At 35.8% G+C, this 20,142-nt stretch overlaps 1 protein-coding gene across 2 annotated transcripts; it reads left to right on the top strand.

Moving 5' to 3' along the window:
• Positions 1-376: 376 nt before the first annotated feature.
• LOC117912768 (D-2-hydroxyglutarate dehydrogenase, mitochondrial) lies at positions 377-17,883 on the top strand. Of its 2 annotated transcripts, none has more exons than XM_034827469.1 (15): positions 377-610; positions 1,101-1,468; positions 2,767-2,868; positions 3,760-3,807; positions 4,240-4,310; positions 8,639-8,757; positions 10,654-10,749; positions 10,845-10,954; positions 12,443-12,523; positions 13,160-13,260; positions 14,398-14,506; positions 15,613-15,718; positions 16,049-16,134; positions 16,219-16,353; positions 17,523-17,883. In XM_034827469.1, the coding sequence occupies exons 1-15, from the start codon at positions 448-450 to the stop codon at positions 17,616-17,618; spliced, it is 1,791 nt and encodes a 596-aa protein (XP_034683360.1). In that variant the 5' UTR covers positions 377-447; the 3' UTR covers positions 17,619-17,883. The 2 variants fall into 2 exon arrangements, with proteins under 2 accessions (XP_034683360.1, XP_034683361.1); XM_034827470.1 differs by having other exon boundaries at positions 380-610; positions 16,219-16,344.
• The last annotated feature ends 2,259 nt before the right edge of the window (positions 17,884-20,142 follow it).

Below are 20,142 nucleotides of genomic sequence, written 5' to 3'. Positions count from 1 at the left end.
CTATGGAGGAGAAGACAGTCGCCTATGGAGGAGTGTAGAGATGAGAGCACGGGACACAACCAACTATGGAGGAGAAGACACTCGGCTATGAAGGAGAAGATAGGGGAAAAACAGGAAAATGAGGGCTGAGAGGGGGAGAGAACAAGAGGGAAGAGAGGGAACAAACGAGAAAATGGGCTGAGAGGGGGAGACAACAAGTAGCCAATTTTTTTTTTTCATTTTTTCTTTTTCTTTTGAATGGCTGAGATTTAATATCTTTCATCCAACGGTTACAAAAAATCCGAGGCATGTTACCTCCCTCAGCACCATAGAATTTTCCAAAAAAATCCGAGGCATGCTACCTTCCTCAGCACCATAGAATTTTCCATGTAGGAATCCGAGGCATGCTACCTCCCTCGGCACCATAGAATTTTCCATATATATATATATATATTTCGTTTTACATGTATGCTCACCAGTCGCCAGTTCCCAATCAATTTCAGAACCACCGACAAAATGAGAACGGAAATGTGGAGAGCCGCTCATCGACTTATCAGCCATCGTTCCAAGAACCTCTGTGATCCTCGGTGGAACCCTAATTTTCACAATGCAATTCACAGCTACTCTTCTGGTAGTATAGCTATTTGTAATTTTTTATTCCTTGATCTAAATTTTAGTTCAGCTCAAGGTCTCTTTGTCTCGAGATATCATTCGTTCATTTGCACAATCTGTTCATAAATTCGCTTTAATGTAATCGTTTTGGAATCGTGAATGGCGTGTAACAAAAGTGACAATGACGGTGTTCTAATTTTAGAACCTTGTTCTGTTTGGTTGCCGAGAAAAAGCAGTAAAATAACTATAACTATAGCTACTGTGGCAAATCGATACAAGTAGCTAAACAGCTTGCTATACCATACTATATATAGTTATAGTTATTTTACTGCTTTTTCTCGGCAACCAAACAGAACAAGGTTCCAATTTATGTATATATATATACACACACACACATACGTATATGGGCATTACCAAAACTGTTATTGAAAACCTCTCATGTGGTATATTGAATGCCACTTAAAATTGTTTATTTTTGTATATGCTCATCCAGAACATTTTATTTTCAGGGTTTACATATAATTTTGGTAGAACCTGTAAGCCATTTAACCCATATCTTAGACGTCAGGGGAGCGATGTTCAGATATGTATCTATCCCACAAGAGATTACATTGAAAATCTTCATGGCTCTACTGAACTGTGTTATGGAAAATCTTTCAGAATCCAGAACAGATTTTATGGTTCAGCCACTACAAAAATACAGAGGAACCCCATCTTTTCAACAATAAATTCTGATGATATTAATCATTTTAGGGAGATACTAGGAGAGAAAAATGTTATTCAGGATGAAGATAGGCTGTCTGCTGCAAATATGGATTGGCTGGGGAAATACAAAGGCTCAAGTAAGCTTCTGCTTCAACCTAGGAGCACTAAGGAGGTTTGCATCTTGTCTCTTTTACAAAAAGTTTACTATATAGTTTGTGCCTGTTAATTTTCTTGGGATTTCAATTCTAGATGCCTTAAAAAAAGCATAGTAAGTGCAAACTAAAATTGGCAGATGGATGTTTAAGCAAATTTATGACCTGAGGTTCAAATTGGAAACTGGCAATTACTGGAGTCACTAGAATTTCAGTTGCTCATTAATAATAATCGACTAGGTCTTAGTTTGATTAAAAGATGTCAGATGGTATAGGGGTATTAGGTCATGTTACTAGAGTTCATAGAATTTGCTTAATTTGCTTGAAAAATAGGAATCAGTTAATAGAACCAAGTTAATAAAAACATTGTGGAAGATCCAGACCCCAAAAGCTCTCTGTTGCCCAGGTTTCATCTGTTTCGCCTTTAGGATTTGGATGTCCATCTTTCAGAAAGTGTTATTCAACATTGGTGTGATCTAATGACCTTAAGCCACAGTAAATCAGAGAAAAGTGAGGTTTCCATTTATCTTTTTTTTATTTATTTTTATCAACAAGGTAAATTAAATTTGAATTGTTTGGAACTAACTTTTACAATCTCATGTGCACCTGAACCTATAATCTGAACTTGTTGAAGATTGAAACGAGACTGGATTTACTCCATGCTAAAAACTTATGGTCTTTTTCCATATCTTGTTGCAAAATTTTTGTAAGTTCTTTGGATTGTATCCTATTTTACCAGTCTTAAATTATTAGAGCATTTAGCATATGTTATGACTTCTTTGGGCTAGGGCTTGTTTGGATGTTCTGTGAAAATTGACTGGCTTCATCATGCATTACATAGCATTTAAAGGCACAAACCATCATCAAGGATGGATCCATTAAAGGGAATGAGAACCCTTGCTACAATGTGTAATATTGTACCAATTTCATGTTTTCTCTAAATGATTTGATTTCAATAATTTACCTCATTCAGGGTAAGGCCGGCAATTTCCACAATTTCTTCATTTAAAATATGAATTCTATTTTTAACACAATGGAGCCATTCAGTTAAAATGGAAAATACACTCATCTATGTTAAATACAACTGAGGCATTACACTGCTCTCTCTCTCTCTCTCTCTCTCTCTCTCTCCTCACTCACTTACTCAACTGTGTTTCTCTTCACCAAAACTAGCAAGCATTCCGGAATGCTATGTTGTTGATGTCTGCCCATTTTTTGTTATTGTTAGCATGCTGCCACAAATGGTGGCTCTTGTTTTAAGATTTATCATAAACTGAAGATTTTTTTAATTTTTTAATTTTTTTTATTGTCATTGCAGGTCTCTCAAATCCTCAAATATTGTAATTCCAGATGTTTGGCTGTTGTTCCCCAAGGTGGAAATACTGGTCTTGTAGGTGGAAGTGTTCCTGTTTTTGATGAGGTAATATGGTTGTTCCCTTCTTGATTAATGACTATTTTTCTTAGGTACTTTATAGTGCATGGGAGTGGTCACTGCTATCGTGTATTGATTTAGTCAATCTTTTTTTGGATGAGAGCTTTATTTGTACCAACATATCACTGACCAATGGGCCACCCTACAATCTATACACAACAAACTAAACCTGTTATGTGCTCAAGAAAATTTAGTGTTGTCCTTTTTCTTTGTATCATTTTACTACTCACTTCTGATTTATGCATGAAAAGAAACCAGGTTACTGGAGCTTACTCAGTCTTACTCAGATTACAAGAAAATGGTGTATTCAAGTTCAGGCTCAGTTTGGCCTGCCTTGAAATTGGTGGTCCAACTAAAATGTTTTGTCTAATTCAATATAAAATATTTATTAAAAAAATGGGATTTGAACTAGGAATGCATTGTTTAAAATACACTACGTATTATTCAATGTATATACATATATTATTCAGTGTATATATGTATGCATGTGTGTATTATGTATATATGTATATGATGTGTGTGTACTTTAATATATATGCACTTTGGGTTGGGCCATGTCTCAGGTGCCCATCGTAGACTTACCACATGCCTCTGTCTGCCCTAATTTCAGGTACAATGTGCTGAATTTGGGCCAATCAACACAAATTCAATCTCTATGTACAAGAGTACATCCATGTGGATGTCCATATTGATACAAATATGAGCATGAATGATTACACATCGACATACATTTATCTCTTACAATAATTTTAGATGATCTTTTTATTTGATTTGATTTGATTTTTTTTTTTTTTTTTTTTGATAGGCATAATTTTAGATAATCTGTTAATTTCTGATTCTCTTTTATGTCTTTTTTCTTTTGGTGAATTTATTATGCAGGTGATTATTAATATTGGCTCAATGAATAACATCATATCTTTTGACAAGGTGGGCATGATGCACTTCTTGGTATATTTGTCTCAAGATTTCCCCCTTTGTCTCCATAATATATATAAGCAACAATACTTTTCCCCTTAGGATTTTTGTTTTGTAACGTTACAGTCACATATACATGGTTTAATTGTATTTGTGAGTTTCATAGCATTTTTTTCCTATCAAGAAGATTTTCCATCTATTGCTTAGTTCTTAGAGTTCTTGCAGGTTTTTTGTCTCTCATTCCTTTTCATCTCTGTAAATTATTAGCTTTCAGTTGACAACTTATAATCAAAATTCTTATTTTTCAATTTGCTGTTCCAATTACTGAATGTTCCCTAAAGTCAATGCTAAACAAAGTCCCATCAGTATAGCTGCTCTCTTTTCTGCGATGCAACTACCTTACACTGTTTATTCATGAAGTGATTACTTTATGCATTTTTTTAGGTCAGTAGTATACTGGTATGCGAAGCAGGATGCATATTGGAAAACCTGATTTCTTTCTTGGATAATCAAGGGTAATTATCTATTGCATTGTCACTTTTCTTTCCTTGGTCTACCTGTCATAGTTCATCAAAATGATAGGATCATGTTTTAAAATAGCACTATATACAGAATTGTGAGTCCTATGCTCCTCCCCTTTCATGGAGAAAAAGCCTTCTATGCTGATGATACTGGCTGTGCAATTTGCAATGCTTAATTTCATTATCAGTTGCATGCACCCTTTTCTTTTCTTTCCATTTTTAAAAGAAAAACTTTCAAATCATACTCATTCACAATTCATCAAGGCCTTTGGAATTGAAAATTGGTGTTACCTGCCTATTTAGTGATTATCATCAATTAGGCACTATGGGTGAATGGTTTTGCCATGAGAATCTGAAGAATGTGAAGTGCCTTAGCTACCTAGCCATTTTGTATGGTATTTTTGACACCTCTCTGGCACAAGAACCCCTTTCTTCACTGTTCCAAAATTGAAACATATCAAATGAACTTCTGGTCAGAATTTATTTTTGATAAGTAAGCACATATATTAACAGAAGCCTAAAAAGCTGCAAAGCATATAGGGAGTATACGAGGTGACTATGGCCTCCCAACCAAAAAACAAAACACCCCAACCCCTAATTGGAGGCTAACCACTCCAAGAATCCTATTAGGGAGTTCGACTCCATACCAATGTACACTTTAGCCCAACCCCAAATATTACACACAAACGAAGTTTTTAACTTCTGAACTGCTAACACCCCCCCCCCCCCCCCCCCCTTAAAAGCTAGCCTATGCCTCTCCTTCCAAATTGTCCAAAAAATGTACAGTGGAATGGACTTCCACAATTTTTTCTTTTTTTTTTCCCCACAAAAGAGCCCTTCCAGCTACATAGAACCTCCTTTACAGATTCTGGAAAGACCCACTAAACACCACACAACACAAGAATGATATCCCACAAACCTCTTACCACTGTACAATAAATTAAAATATGATTAATCGTTTCCTCTTCACACCCACACAAGAAACAACGGTTAGGAAATTGCCACACTTTTCTCTGAAGCCTATCAAGAGTGAGGACCTTCCCCCATGCGGCTTCCCATGCAAAAAAAGCAATTTTGGTTGGAACTTTGTCCACCCAAACATTGCTATAAGGGAACTCGACGACAATAGGGCTTGCCAACACACTGTTCGCTTTCCTGACTTTAAACAGCCCGTCTCCTCCTTCCTTCCAAATCACCGAGTCTTCCTCCAAAGTTACTCTAAACTCCCTCAACTCAACCAACAAATTGCCCACCATATCCAACTCCCAGTCATTAAAGGCCCTTAAAAACCTTAAATTTCACCCTCCTTGACCAAAATTCTGATCCCATGTTTCCTCCACTATGACATTCCTTTGGGCAGCCATGGAAAAGAGGTTCGGGAAACTTTGGGACAGCACATTATTCCCGCACCAAGGATCTATCCAAAATCTGATTTTATTGCCTTTTCCCACCTTGAACACCATATTTTCCCAACACCAAGCGGACTCCTTCAAAATCTCCTTCCAAACTCCTACTCCAACCACCCCATTTGCCTTCCTTGTCCTCCATCCAAAGTCCTCTTCCCCATACTTTGCCTCAAACACCTTCTTCCAAAGATCCTCCTTAGCACGCGCAAACCTCCAAATCCATTTGCCTAGAAGAGCTTTGTTCAAACAAGCAAGCTTTCTTAATCTCAACCCTCCCTTTTCTTTATCCGCGCACACCACCTCCCACTTGACTAAGTGTGCTTTTTTCCCCCCATTGGCCCCTCCCCACAAAAAATCTATTTGTAGCTTTTCAAGTCCCCTTGCCATTGATTTTGGCATACGGAACAACAACATTTGATACAAGGGAATGCTGGCCAGCGTACTCTTTATAAGAGTGATTCTCCCTCCTTTGGAGATGTATTGGCGTTTCCAAAGGGTAAGCCTCCTCCTCACCTTCTCCTCCATCCCATCCCACACGGAAATGGCCTTATTAGACGCCCTTAGAGGCAGCCCCAAGTATACAGCAGACAACTGTCCCACCCTACACCCTATTTCAACAGCCATCTCGTTCACCCCTTCCACCTCCCCTATCGGAATGACCTCACTTTTGTCCAGATTAATCTTTAACCTTGAGGCCGCTTCAAACCAAAAGAGAATCCAACTCAAATACGTTAAGAACTCTTTCTTTGCCTCACAAAAAACTATTGTATCATCAGCAAAAAGTAAGTGAGATATATTGACAGCCTGCCCTCTTCCTCTCCAGATGCTACACCCAGAAATAAAGCCCCCTTCAACGGCCCTCGTGATAAGCACACTTAGCACTTCCATTCCCATGACAAACAAGTAGGGGGAGAGAGGGTCCCCTTGACATAACCCCTTCGAACTTGAGAAAAACCCAGATGGCACACCGTTCACCAACACTGAGAACTTGGTAGTGGATATGCAACTCCACATCCATCCCATCCATTTTGGCCCAAATCCCATCTTTTGCATAACCTTTAACAAAAATTGCCAATTGATGCTATCATACGCCTTCTCAATGTCCAATTTACAGATTAGGTCTTTCTCTCCCCTTTTTTGCCAAGAATCTATTACCTCGTTTGCAATTAGGGAGGCGTCAAGAATCTGTCTCCACTTAATAAAAGCATTCTGATCGGAAGATACCACCTTTTCTATCACTTTTTTAAGCCTGTTGGCCAGCACCTTAGCCAACAATTTATACAATCCCCCAAGCAAGCTGATAGGCCTATAGTCACCCATGTCCTCCGCCCCTCCTTTCTTCGGTAACAAGACCAGAAAAGTATGGTTTAGGCTCTTAATGAAGGAATTCTGTTCATGGAACTCCTTGAACATATCCAAAACATCCTTCTTAACAGTCTCCCAACAGCTTTGCCAAAAAGCCACCGTGAATCCGTCCGAACCCGGGGCTTTGTCCCCATTCATCCCCATTAAGGTTGCATGAATCTCTACCTCAGAAAATGGGAGCTCTAGGGTTTTCGCTTCTGAACGACTAATCTGCTTCAAAAACAGACCCCCTATATTTGTCTTCCAACCCGAGCTTTCAGAGAGAAGCTGCTCATAGGCATTTGCAATCCCTTCCCTCACTTCTTGTTCCTCTGTAAGCCTCACCCCGTTTATCTTTATTTTATCCAGGGCATTGGCCATACAGTGGAAAAACCCCGTGTTCCTATCCCCTTCCTTCAGCCATAATTCCCTTGATAACTGTCTCCAGTGTATTTCTTCCAGCGACACCCACTTTGCATAATCCTCCTTGGCTTCCTTTTTGCGGCATAATTCCTCCTCTGATAAGCTTCTCTCTCCTTCCACTAAATCCCAACGCTCCACCTGTTGAAGGGCTTCAACTTTATTTCTCTCCAAGCTTCCGAACACCTCCTTATTCCAGATTTTTAGATTTTGTTTCAATCCCTTCAGTTTAACAGCCAACCTGTAGCTAAGGCTGCCTCTAACCACTATCCCTTGCCACCACCCCCCTATCAGGTCTTTGAACCCCTTAGCTTTGAGCCACATATTTTCAAATTTGAAAGGGGAAGGACCTCTTCTTAGCCCTTCCCCCTCTAGCAGAACCGAGAAATGATCTGAGGTTGGGCAGGGAAGTCTTCTTTGAGATACCCTGCTGTACTGGTCGAGCCAACTGGGAGTCGCTAGAAATCTATCCAACCTAGCCCATGATTGATTGTTGAGCCCCCCACTCCAAGTAAAAGATCCCCCTTGCAATGGGAAATCAACTAGCCCCAAATCATCTATGATCTAGGCAAATCTCCTCATAGCTGAGGTAATCCTCCCATTTCTACTCCTTTCAGAATGGTACAGGATCGTATTGAAATCGCTCCCTAAACAGCAAGACTCCTCCCACAATCCTCTAATTGCCCTAATCTCCTCCCACAAGCTCTCCCTTTCTTCTCTAGAGAAAGGGCCATAGACCCCCGTAAACAATCCTTTAACTGATCATGTTTTACAAACTTCATCGACTTGTGCTGTGCAAGCTCAAGCTCACAATTTCACCATACATTTTCCTTCCCAGAGATTTAGTTGGACAATCTTGATTCATTCCAAGAGCAGTCTACATCTAAAAATAGATAATATATTATTATTTATTGGACGTCATTTTTTTTTCTAGGCATTTATAGGATTTGACTATCATTGGATTCATCTATTTATTCGTAGATGTGATTAATTGAATATTTTCTAAGTTGGATTTATTTCTGTGTTCATTGCACTTATGGTTTTAATTTAGTTTTATTCTAAATATTTCTGCAACTGCTCCTTTCCTTTTGTAGAAGAGGAATTTGAAAAATCAATTCTTGTAATATTTAAGTAGATTATGCTTCCATTCAGATTTATTATGCCACTAGACTTAGGTGCAAAAGGAAGCTGCCAAATTGGTGGAAATATTTCAACTAATGCTGGAGGCCTGCGCTTGGTTCGTTATGGATCACTTCATGGGAATGTTCTCGGTGAGGATTGTTGAGATATATTCAAATCAGTTTTGAGTGAAGTAGATAATAATTTGCTTGTAGTTTCAGGTTTTCCATAATTGTTATATGTATATTGCTACATTTAATTTGCTTGCAGTTGGATCAATTATGGTTTCTGAGTACTGATCTTGCAATGTTCAAACACGTGTAATAACCTCATAGGAATGTTCATGATTGGTATCCAAAAGCAGTTAAGTTTTCCATAAAGAAAGTAGATAAGCTGATATCTATTATTTCGCTCTTAATAAATTGTAGAAACACAATATCCTGTATCATTTCATGTGGCCCGTTGGATACATTCAGGACAGGCATGGCATAGCAGGGAAGAGGGGAAAATATTTTTTATATGCTCCTACCTGAAATTATATAACATTGTGAAATTATATAACATAGGTCGGATAGTGTTGGGAAGTGTCCCAAATTCCTAATTAGTAAAGATTCCTTTTTGTAAAGAATATTGCATAGAATATTTCCAAAGTTGATGTATTATTGTAATATTAGATTTCCTTATAGAATAAGGAAAGTTATTGGAAATATCTCTATAAATATTCTAGGTCATAAGGGGAAAAAGTTATGAGATGGAGATGGGGCTGTAGATACTATACAAGGCGGATAGAGATGTGAGAAAAAATGGTCAAAGATGTGAGGAAAAAAGGGAGATACCCGGTGGAGTGAGGAGGCTTGTGGTTTAGGATGTGGATACAAGGAATGAGGAAGCATGGGATGCTTCGGGAACCTAATAGTTGTATTTGGTTTTGTCCTCCATAATATTCTCTATGGCATAGTGGAATGATTCTCTCTCATTCGTGGATGTAGGCATTATTGGTTGAACCACGTTAAAACCTCGTGTACCGTGTATATAATTGTTTTATCTTTATGTTTTATCTAACATTGTTTATATTAATGCTTCCGTTGGCACAACAATACTAACTATTACCTTAGTCAATCAGCTAACTAATTGCTCATCCATGTTATCTTAAGAAGTAAATATGTTACATGCATAAGAAGTTTGGATGCTAATGGCTTTGAGTGTTACGCTCAACCATGGGATGGTTTTACAGTCTTGACTCTCCAACTTGGAAGTAAATGAAACAAGCTAATGGCTTCTAAATATGATATTTCTATGATCCTAAGTATGAGAAAAAGAAAATTCCTATCCACTTGTTTATAAATTTTAAATGTCACAGTTACTTATATATCAGTAGCTCAACATTTGAAGCTTATGGAAAATGGACGTTTCGGGGATATTTGTAAGTTTTCTCAAAAAAAAAAAAAAAAAAATGGAAATATGTGAAGTTCTAATACTATTCCAGCATCTCGTTGGAAAAAAGTTAGTTTAGCGGTATATATGCAATTGTGTGAGGTTGAGTCATGTTGTAACATCTATACTCTTCTAGTTTATCCAATGTTCATGTATGTTAACATGCTGTAAAAATTCGGAGAATATACATTCTCATACTTTGGATTATGTACATTCAGTACGGGGATGGGTAACCCTACTTAAGAAAAGGGACAACTGCAATCATATAGGTATATATAATTCACATCACAATAAAATGTGTGTACATAATTTCCCCCTCCAAGTTATTGAGTATTTCTATTTGCATGATATGCATCATCTGTGGACCTTGTTAACATGATGTGCTAATCTTCTGCATCTTGAGAAAAACATTAGAAATCCGTGTTGCTCATATCTATTATGAAGCTGGAGTGAAAGCATGGCTTTATTGATGATCCGATCTCTGCTTAATTTAGTTCAATAATATTAAGAGCTTTATTAGCTTATTTTCCTATTATTTGAGTTTAGATACTTGGTTAATTTCTTTTTCTAGCATTTGTTTGTATTCTGAAGAACATTTTAGGCCATCCTTGCAGGTCTTGAAGCTGTGTTAGCAAATGGCACTGTGCTCGACATGCTTGGGACTTTACGAAAAGATAATACTGGTTATGACCTAAAGCATTTGTTTATAGGTTTGTGCTAGTAAACATTTTATTGATATTTCAGTGTTAAAAGGTTCTTCCACTAAAGGATGCAATTACATGCTTCGCTACTGTGATTGGTGTAGGAAGTGAAGGATCCTTAGGAGTTGTAACTAAAGTTTCCATACTTACCCCTCCAAAGCTTTCTTCAGTAAATGTAGCATTCCTTGCTTGTAAAGATTATCTAAGTTGCCAGGTATGATAAGTTCCCTCATCCTAAAATTCTTTGCTTGGCTCATGGTTTCTTATTCTGTCTTTTGATTTATTTGTTACCCATCCATCTCAATAATCCTTGTCTCAGTTATGCTTGATTATTGGATGGGTCTTGTCTTCATTGCCAAGCATTCCATACCATAATGTGTGTTTGGCGATGTCTATATTACAAAACCTCTCTAACTTGATAGGTATTTCAGTCACACAACACTGCAGACATGCTTATTCTCTTCATTCATCTATTCTGTATGTCATATCCCACTCAATCTCTCTTCCTGTAGATGATCAAACCAAGACAACACTAACAATCACTTTCAGAGATTCTTTAGCAATCGATTTTCAGTAGACCCTCATTTAAGTTATTTTACTCCTACTTCTGGTTTTACTTGTACCATAAAGTAAACTAGGATTATTGTCCAAGTAAAACCGGAAGTAGGACTAAAACAACTTAAATGAGGGTCTACTGAAAACTCCTACTTTAGACCTACTTACCCTAAAACCTTTAGATTCTTAAGCATCTCTTTATAAACCCCCCTTTAGTTTTGCCCCTCTATTTGTTCCTAGGTTTGATATAGTTTCATCATAGCGCTCCAATCATGTCAATATATTAGGGTAATACACACTCTCCTCTATCTTTAACTCTCCTCCTGTTCTTATACTTGATTTAATTCCTTTATAGCCCTCCAGACATATCAATACATCAGGCTAATACACCTGCCTTGCTAAAACCAATTGCAATATTCCTGTTAAGAACCCTATCATATGTTGTTTTTACATCATAAATACTATATGAAGGTGTATCTCCCTAAATTTAACTTTAATTAAGAAATAATATTTACATAGAATAAGAAAACTATGCCAATATGTCCCTCTCAAACTATAAATAGGGGGTCCTCAAAGCTTTTAAGACAACAAAAGAATGAAGTTGGAGAGATTGCCTCAAAGTTTCAAGAGCTCTTCAAGCCTCACCTTCGATATTCAAATCCAAGTTTGAAAATTCTTCAAATTCAAATTCAAAGATTCTTAAAGAATAAAAGTTTGAAAGTTTGAAGTCTGTGAAGAACAAATTTGAAGTCTTTCGAAATTCAGGCCTGAAATGCTTTTGATATGAGATTAAGCATCCAGGCCCTCATCGGAGTTATTTCTTTTTGTAAGAATGACAAGATAGGGATTTTACCCATTCCTCAAATTAATAAAAATTTTCAATTTGGCCACAAATTTTTCTTCAAATAACTTTTTTTGTACCATCTTATACTTGATGCTTTGGCTGAAAGTTTCTTATATCTCATTACTTAACACTTTAGTTATATATTCCCTTAAAATTACATTAACTTAAAGTGAATTAACCTATCTTCTACAATAATATGAACAAAAAGTTTTCAACTTGTATTGTGACTTCATGATCCCTTCATACGTTTTTTTTTCATGTTAATTTTTAAGCTTATAAGTCTACTCCCTTCTGTTTTGTCAGAAACTTCTACTGGAAGCCAAGAGGAAACTTGGGGAAATTCTCTCTGCATTTGAATTTATAGACAACCAGTCATTCAATGTGGTGAGTTTTTTCGTTGGCTGATTATTCAAATTGAGAGCTTGAATAATTTTGATTGATTTTTCTGATTGTGATTGAAATTTACAGCTTGTACAAGCTGCAAATTAGGGCTGTAAATCAGTGATAAAATTAGGGTTATAAATGAGGGATTCCTTCCTTGTTTATATAGTTGACTAATGCTGTATCCATTCAATATATTTTAGGATTATTTTCCTCAATCGTTTTCCCTCTAAACTCGATATGTATTCATTGTAAATTCCTCCATCACGACAAGAAATACATTTCCATGATTTTTCACATTTCTATAGCCAATAATGATGCTTTCATCAAATAGTACTTCTTTATCTGCTTCACATCATCTATCACTTAAGGATCATTAATGCTAGAAATTATTTTGCAACCCTATTTTTCAAGAGAGTGAGTGAGCAAAGACTACATTATGAACCAAGGGTTTATAAAATTAACTTTGGATGCTTGCCTGGGAGATTGACGCACATAGTATTTCCTTAGGCGACTAATTCTTAAGCAATTGCTCTTGTAAGTCTGTCATGCAGAATGACTTTGCTTTGTCTAAGGAAAAGTGATTGGCATTTAATTTTGGATTATTTGTATCATTATCAAGAGATATTTATGTCACAGGTTCTGAATCATTTAGAAGGAGCCCGGAACCCATTACCTCCCTCGATGCATAACTTTTATGTTCTGATTGAGACAACAGGAAGTGATGAATCTTATGATAAGTAATCTTCTTGCCAATTTGTCATTATTTATCTACAGAATGTGAGTTTTTCAAGTTCTTGATGAATTATTTATTTTTATTCTATAAATTAATTATCTTTGGTATCTAGGTTTATGTTCTTGTTCCATGGTCTTGAATGAAACATAAATTGTTTGGTTCATGGCCTTATTGAGATTTAACACAAAATAATAATTTTTTAGATTTTGCAATCCATAATTATTAAACTACAAATTTTTCTAAAAGCTTAAACTCATTGTAACAATACGAGACACTCGAATCTACTACCATGTTAAGCTACAAACTTCCCTAAAACCTTCAACTGTTAAGATATGGGCCTATAATGTATACCAGGCTAAGAAAAGGCTAACAATTATTTACATATGCTGATGTGGTGGTCATGTGAAGATTATACGACTGTCAGGTCTTTTGCAAGCTCAGGCATTTCTTTCACAATTCTCTCTCTATTTCTGGGGCTCACCCTTTTTCTCAGGCCTCTTTTTGGGTCCAGTTGAGAATTTCTTGTGATTGAACTTGTGGAATATGTTTATTATAGTGCAGGATTAATGTCGCCCTTCACTATAAATCTCTTGTTTCCCATGTTTACTGAAATTAAATTAACCCCAAAAAGGAAAGTTACATCAATGGAACTGTCATTTTAGAATGTTCATCTTTTAAGAGGCATAGTTTTCCTACCTTCAAGTTCAAAATTATAATTGAACTAATTTTCCACCTGAAACCCGAGACTGTTTTCATGAGTTGATGCTTGAGTTTTTTGTCATATAAATTTAAGTTCTACCACATTCAGAATAATAGTGGCCTGTTAATATTAGGCTACCTATGTGATCCAGATGAAAAGAGAAATTCCCTGAGAAACTGACTATAAAGCTGTAAGAAGATCAAAATAATATAAAATTCAACAGAAAACATGTGACTGAGGAGGCAAGTACGACTAGAATTAACAGTAGAACAATAATAATGGACAATCACAACTACCTTGGTTTCATTTAGTCCATGACATTCATTCCTTGTGGATGTTTATTTTGTGTATTTATACTGCAATATGTGCTGTACTATTCAATCACTTCACAAGGATGGTCTGCTCATTTCTTAATCTAAGATTTTATGTTAATTCTTCCAGAGAGAAACTTGAAGCCTTCTTACTTCACTCAATGGAAGGTGGTTTGGTATCTGATGGTGTTCTGGCACAAGATATAAACCAAGCATCCTCATTCTGGCATATTCGTGAGGTTCACATTTCCATTTTGTAAATCTCTATATTGGCAAGTCCTTCACATTTTAAAGATTGAACTTAGAGAGATATCTCTTGCAGGATAATTTTGGAGTCATGATGACATAATGCTTAATATTCATATAGGAATGCTTTACCTTTGTGTTGTGGTTTTATTACATCACTAATACAATCACCTAGTGGAGAGGTGTTCAGGTGTTGATTGGAGAGTTGCTTAGTAGATTCACTTCTACAAGTGAATTATGGCTAGCTTTTTAGATGTAAGATTATGGTGAAGATTTCTAAAGGTCTGTATTCTTATGTCCAATATGATTAGATGTATGGTGAGTTTGTATCATTCTAAATCTATTACATTATGTTTGCAACAAAAATAAATAAACAAATAAGAAAAAAAACGTTACCTATGAAGACCAAAAAGAAGAAAAAGAATTTTTGTTAATTGCATACTTATGTACAATGCATCCAGCTAACTTCTTCAAGGCTAAGTTCATCTCCCTAATGTCATTCCTATGAAGCTGTGAGCTGCAGAGTGATTTTTAAGAACTTTTTCTAGGATAGGATCTGCTAGTTCAGAATTTTAAGTCCCCAATGTAGGCTATAGATTTTTGTTTCGTGTTATTCTTTTATTGTTTTTGTTCCAGATGTATTTACGTTATTCACTCTCTCCCTCATTACTTGTGAAATAAATTAAATAATGACACCTTTGTCTTATCTGACACAGCTCAATCATTTTTGAAGTATACACCATATGGGATTGAAAGTTTGCAATTTTTTAACCACTATGTACAGTAATATCTGCATTGTAATCCTTGAAGAAAATAAACAGTGACATGGGTGTCAGGCATATCATTGACCAAATAAATAAATAAAATAGAAGCACTAGAATATTTCAATCCCTGTTTAAACCATTTAGTTGTCTTTTGAATCCTTTGGTAGGTGGAAAGTCATTTTCTGATGACCATATTGATAAATCTATTATTCTGTTGCACTTTATTATTCCAACTAGTGATTTAAAATCAAATGGAGAAAAAATATATTTTTATATTACTTTTTGAAACATCCTTTTAATAGTTTTCCTTTGTGAATTTTACTTACGTGTCACAGGGTATACCTGAATCAATAATGAAAGCAGGGGCTGTATACAAATATGATTTGTCAATACCTGTTGAAAAGATGTATGATCTTGTTGAGGAAATGCGAGTACGGCTTGGTAATCAAACTAATGATCTTTTTTTTTCTTTGATGTATTACTCCATCTTGGCAAAATGGTTAGACATTCCCTGTTCAGAGGCTGGACAGAGTGGAATGTGAAGTTTGAATGCAGAAGTTGGCCCTTGTGGAGTCGTCTATTCCAACAGAGGAAATGAGAAAAGGAAAGACACATTGAATGTGTTGCCAACTTGTCAAGAATAACCAGTTTATAGTTAATGTATTTCATTCTTGTAAACTATATTCTTCCTGTGGAGTTTGAAGAAGCTGTTATTTGTATGATATGTTCATAACTTCTCACCCTATCTCAACCTGTAATTGCTATTTCTAGGTCATTCAGCCAAAGTAATGGGCTATGGTCATCTTGGAGATTCCAACTTGCATCTCAATATTTCAACACCACAGTATGATGATGCTGTAATATCTCTGTTCCTACTTTGTTCAGGGTCAATTTATGTATTTTGAATTATTTGCCTTCTTATTGGGATGGAAACAATGCAGATTTTAGCACAAATTGAACCCTTTGTCTATGAATGGACATCTAAACATCATGGGAGTATTAGTGCAGAGCATGGCATGGGACTGATGAAAGCTAATAAGATACACTACAGCAAGTCAGCTGAAACGGCAAGTCTCGTATGGTTTACTAAAACGTTATTGCATTTTTATTTTTATTTTTGCTAATAATACAGTGTTCCCCTTTATACTTTGCTAACTTCTAGAGAAGCATTATGTACTTTTGACATGATGGAACTTTTTCCTAACATTATGTTTGGTTCTAGGAAAATACTAAGGAAATGAAAAAAATGTTAAAAAAAGAATTATTTTCTTATATATGGTTTTACTATAGAAAATATCAAAGAAAATTATATATGGCTAAAATTAATTAGAAACTTATGACTTTTTAAATTATTTAATATTTATATAAAAGAGTTAAAATAAGTGAAATGAGTTTGAAGTGGCATATAAAAGTAATTTATTGAATTTAAATATATTTTAACTTTTTCTTTCCTTCCGTTTTTCCTTTCTATTTTCTTTCCCTCATATTTTCCCTCAAATTTTCTAGGAACCAAACATAGCCTAATAGATTGAATTTCCTCTGCTGACAAGCATGGTTATTTTCTTTGGTACTGCTCTAAGTTCAATATCTTTTAGACTACTAACTGAAGGCCAAATAAAAAACAAGAAAAATGAATTTTCTTAGATTTAAAATGTAATTCCAGTTGAAATGATTAGACAATATGATAAGAAGACTAATTACTGTGCCCAGTGGGGTGATATACTTCAGTTGAAAATCATCACAGGGACAAGGGAGATAAAAAAAAAAGGTTGTCTTTTGAGGTAGTTATAAAAGGCATTATGTCTTGAGATTTCGGAGAAAATACTATCACAGTAGAGTGCAAGGTAAATCTGGAGTCATGCAGCTGAACCCAAATCGTTGGCATATTAGGATTTGCGTAGTTTCTTTGAATAAATTGCTCAAGGAAATTTCTAGATTTCTAGTGTACAATTTCTAATTTCCTTTTGAATTCTATAGGGTTTCCAAGAATAGAAATTATGTAATATTGCCATAAAATTTAGATTTTGGTATTGTTTGGTTGATAAAATTTAGGTTATTCATCTGTCAGAATTTTAAGCTAGAAAATGCAGTCTGTTAAATGAGGTTGAAGGGACTATATTAGAATTTTATGTTGTTGACTTAAGTAGTATTTTTGCGATTCCCAAACAGTAGATATTCTATTTTCTAGTTGGTTTTCCAAGAATATATGGTCATTTTATTCAAATGCATTGAATCATGTGGCCAGGTGCAACTAATGGCTTCCATCAAGAAGTTGCTAGATCCTAATGGGATCCTCAACCCATATAAAGTTCTTCCAGGCTCCCTTGCTTCTTCCAGCTGAGGTACAGAACATAACCCAAGACGCCTCTTCTCATTCATTATGTTAAATAATATTACTCTCTAAAGAGAGATTTCACAGGAGCTTGTGAAATTTAGAATGTGTTGAAACATAAGGAAAAGGATAGTTTGAGACATTCTGTCAGGATTAAATGTGACTTTGATATATGACGAAGAAATAATAGTGCAAGAGGCAGATGTACTCATATTTTCTTCATTGGAATTGCTATGATTAAATAATATTATTGTTTAAGGTACTAACTGCAGTATTTTAAGGGGTGATGATCTGTCTGTATCAAGTCAAAGTCCCTTAGTGTTACTTAATGCAGCTGAAACTCATGGTACAACATATCTTGGCTTAAATTTAAGCATTAGTATATTGTGTATTTTGTGCTGGTTCTTATTGAGCTTTCCTTTTTAGGTTTCCCACTATTTTCTCCATACTCTTCATGTTTCACTTCTGTCATTACCATTGTGGTTCTTTGTTCCAGTTTCTCACCTTTCCTGTTCTTCATTGCACTCCCATTTCAGGTTTTCATCTTTCTTGCTTCCTGGATCCTCTGAAGGTTGTGAAAACACAATGGTTCTATCTCTGCACACAATTTTGAGATTGTCACACATTTGACTTAAAAAGCATAATCTTGTTTTGACTGAGTGAAAATATAATATATCCAGAGATGCTTAAAATTAAGGCATTCAGCATTAGATAAAGAGCAAGTTGAACATATAGGGCAGAAACCAAGTTCCATAACGTGGTAGAGTGCTAAGACTATGTTTGGTTCTAGGAAAAGTACTAAGAGAAGAAGCAAAAATATCAAGGAAAATGATTTTCTTATTTCTGGATGTCATGGAAAAATGTGAAAATTAAGGGAGAAAGTGCAGCAGAGCATGGAAATAAAATAGTTGCAGGAACTTAAGAGGATAAAAACATCTGCCTCTCAAAAGCCATATGCTAAGTTGTGATCCCAAAAGGCTTGCATCAAGGAAAGAAAACAAAAAAGAACATATAAAGAGGAAAATTTTCATGGAATCGCCTTTTTTGACCTTTACTGCAAAAAGAAACAGTTGTTGTCAGATGCATCACTATCAATAGCACTACCACTCCGTAGAGTCCTTTGTTTTTGTCGCGCTATTTTGATTAAATTCTACACTTTGTGTCACACTGTTCTTTTGATCTGAAATCTATGCCATACTATTTTCCCTTCGACCTAGATTGTGTATCATACCAATAGCTCTCTAGCTTCTGCTTTTATATCTACACTATTAGCTTCATGAATATGATTTGACTTAAAAGATTATTGATGGTGGTTCTCCCTTCCACGTCTCCTGATACATATTATTCTGTAATTTACGGAAAGCCAATGCTAACTTTTGGCAATATATTCCCACTCTCTCCCCGGGGCCCCATGCTACCCAATAACGATGCACTCGTTTGAAGCATCGGATTTAAAGCTAAAATCCAAGCAATCTGAAAAGAATAACTCTCTTGTCATCCAACTCTGAAGATGCCTTTCCCCTGATATTGCTTGATCACCTTTCTCACAAGGATAAAAACTATTGAAAAGCACTCCAAATTTCACCAATACGAAGCTACTTTTGAGTTTCTCCGATTTACGATGTCTACCTCCGCAAAGTTCTTGTCATCCGATAAACACGCATTTGGGCACAAACAGACTGCATTTATTGCGTGCCTGTAGTTTCTTCCTAATGAATTAATATGTGTTCTCGTTAGGTATTGACTTAAACGAATTGTAAGGCATCAATCCCACGTAAGAAATGTCTTGCAAAACCCCCAATTCTTTTTCATCTACAGGCCTTACGGGATTTTCCAAGGGACAAATTCATTAATTTAAGGCAAGCATATGTTAATCCTGATATCATAGGGACAGTGACTTTATTTTAGTTTTTCAACTTTCGGTCTTAAAAGTATATACTTGGAGAAGAATTCAGAGGGAGGAAAGTGTTTTCGACTTTTACTTTCTATTCTATCTACCAGCTCCTTTTGAATTTGACTCTCGTTTATATTTGGGTCCCCCTCAAATTGATGGTACAAGTTGAAGAATCAAATTACAGGGCAAACAAGGTATTGTTATATTTATTAGGATTGGGTTGCATGCGCCGTGGAATCCCACATCACCTTTTCTTTCTCATTAGTAAAAGCATCATATCAACTTTTCAATACACATTATATCTAGAGATACTTTTCAATACACATTATATCTAGGGATGACAATGAGACAAGTTTAGGACGAGTTATAACTGAAAAAATCACTAGCTTACGCTATGACCTGAGTAGCATGAGGCACGTGGAATCCCGTGTGAATCAATAAGGACCACCTTGCAAAGCTAAATACCCCTGAGTGATCAATAACAAAGTAGTACCATGAGCTTTTCTGTCTGAATGCATTCAAAACGATTGACTTTCTACATGATCCCTCATCCAAATCCTGTCTCATTAATTCAAAATAATTATCATCATTGTCTCATTTAAAAAATTAAACGATGCGAAACAAGATAGGTATTTCCCA

The sequence above is a fragment of the Vitis riparia genome, chromosome 4, assembly GCF_004353265.1.
Source record: "Vitis riparia cultivar Riparia Gloire de Montpellier isolate 1030 chromosome 4, EGFV_Vit.rip_1.0, whole genome shotgun sequence".
NCBI lineage: Eukaryota > Viridiplantae > Streptophyta > Magnoliopsida > Vitales > Vitaceae > Vitis > Vitis riparia.
Note: the sequence above shows the minus strand (reverse complement) of the source record. Positions and strands in the feature narration are given on the sequence as shown.

Coding starts and splice junctions, on each gene's coding strand:
- LOC117912768 (XM_034827469.1), top strand. CDS start 448: ATGCTCACCAGTCGCCAGTTCCCAATCAATTTCAGAACCACCGACAAA. Junction 3,808..4,239: donor ACATCATATCTTTTGACAAG/GTGGGCATGATG, acceptor GCATTTTTTTAG/GTCAGTAGTATACTGGTATG. Junction 12,524..13,159: donor ACAACCAGTCATTCAATGTG/GTGAGTTTTTTC, acceptor TTTATGTCACAG/GTTCTGAATCATTTAGAAGG.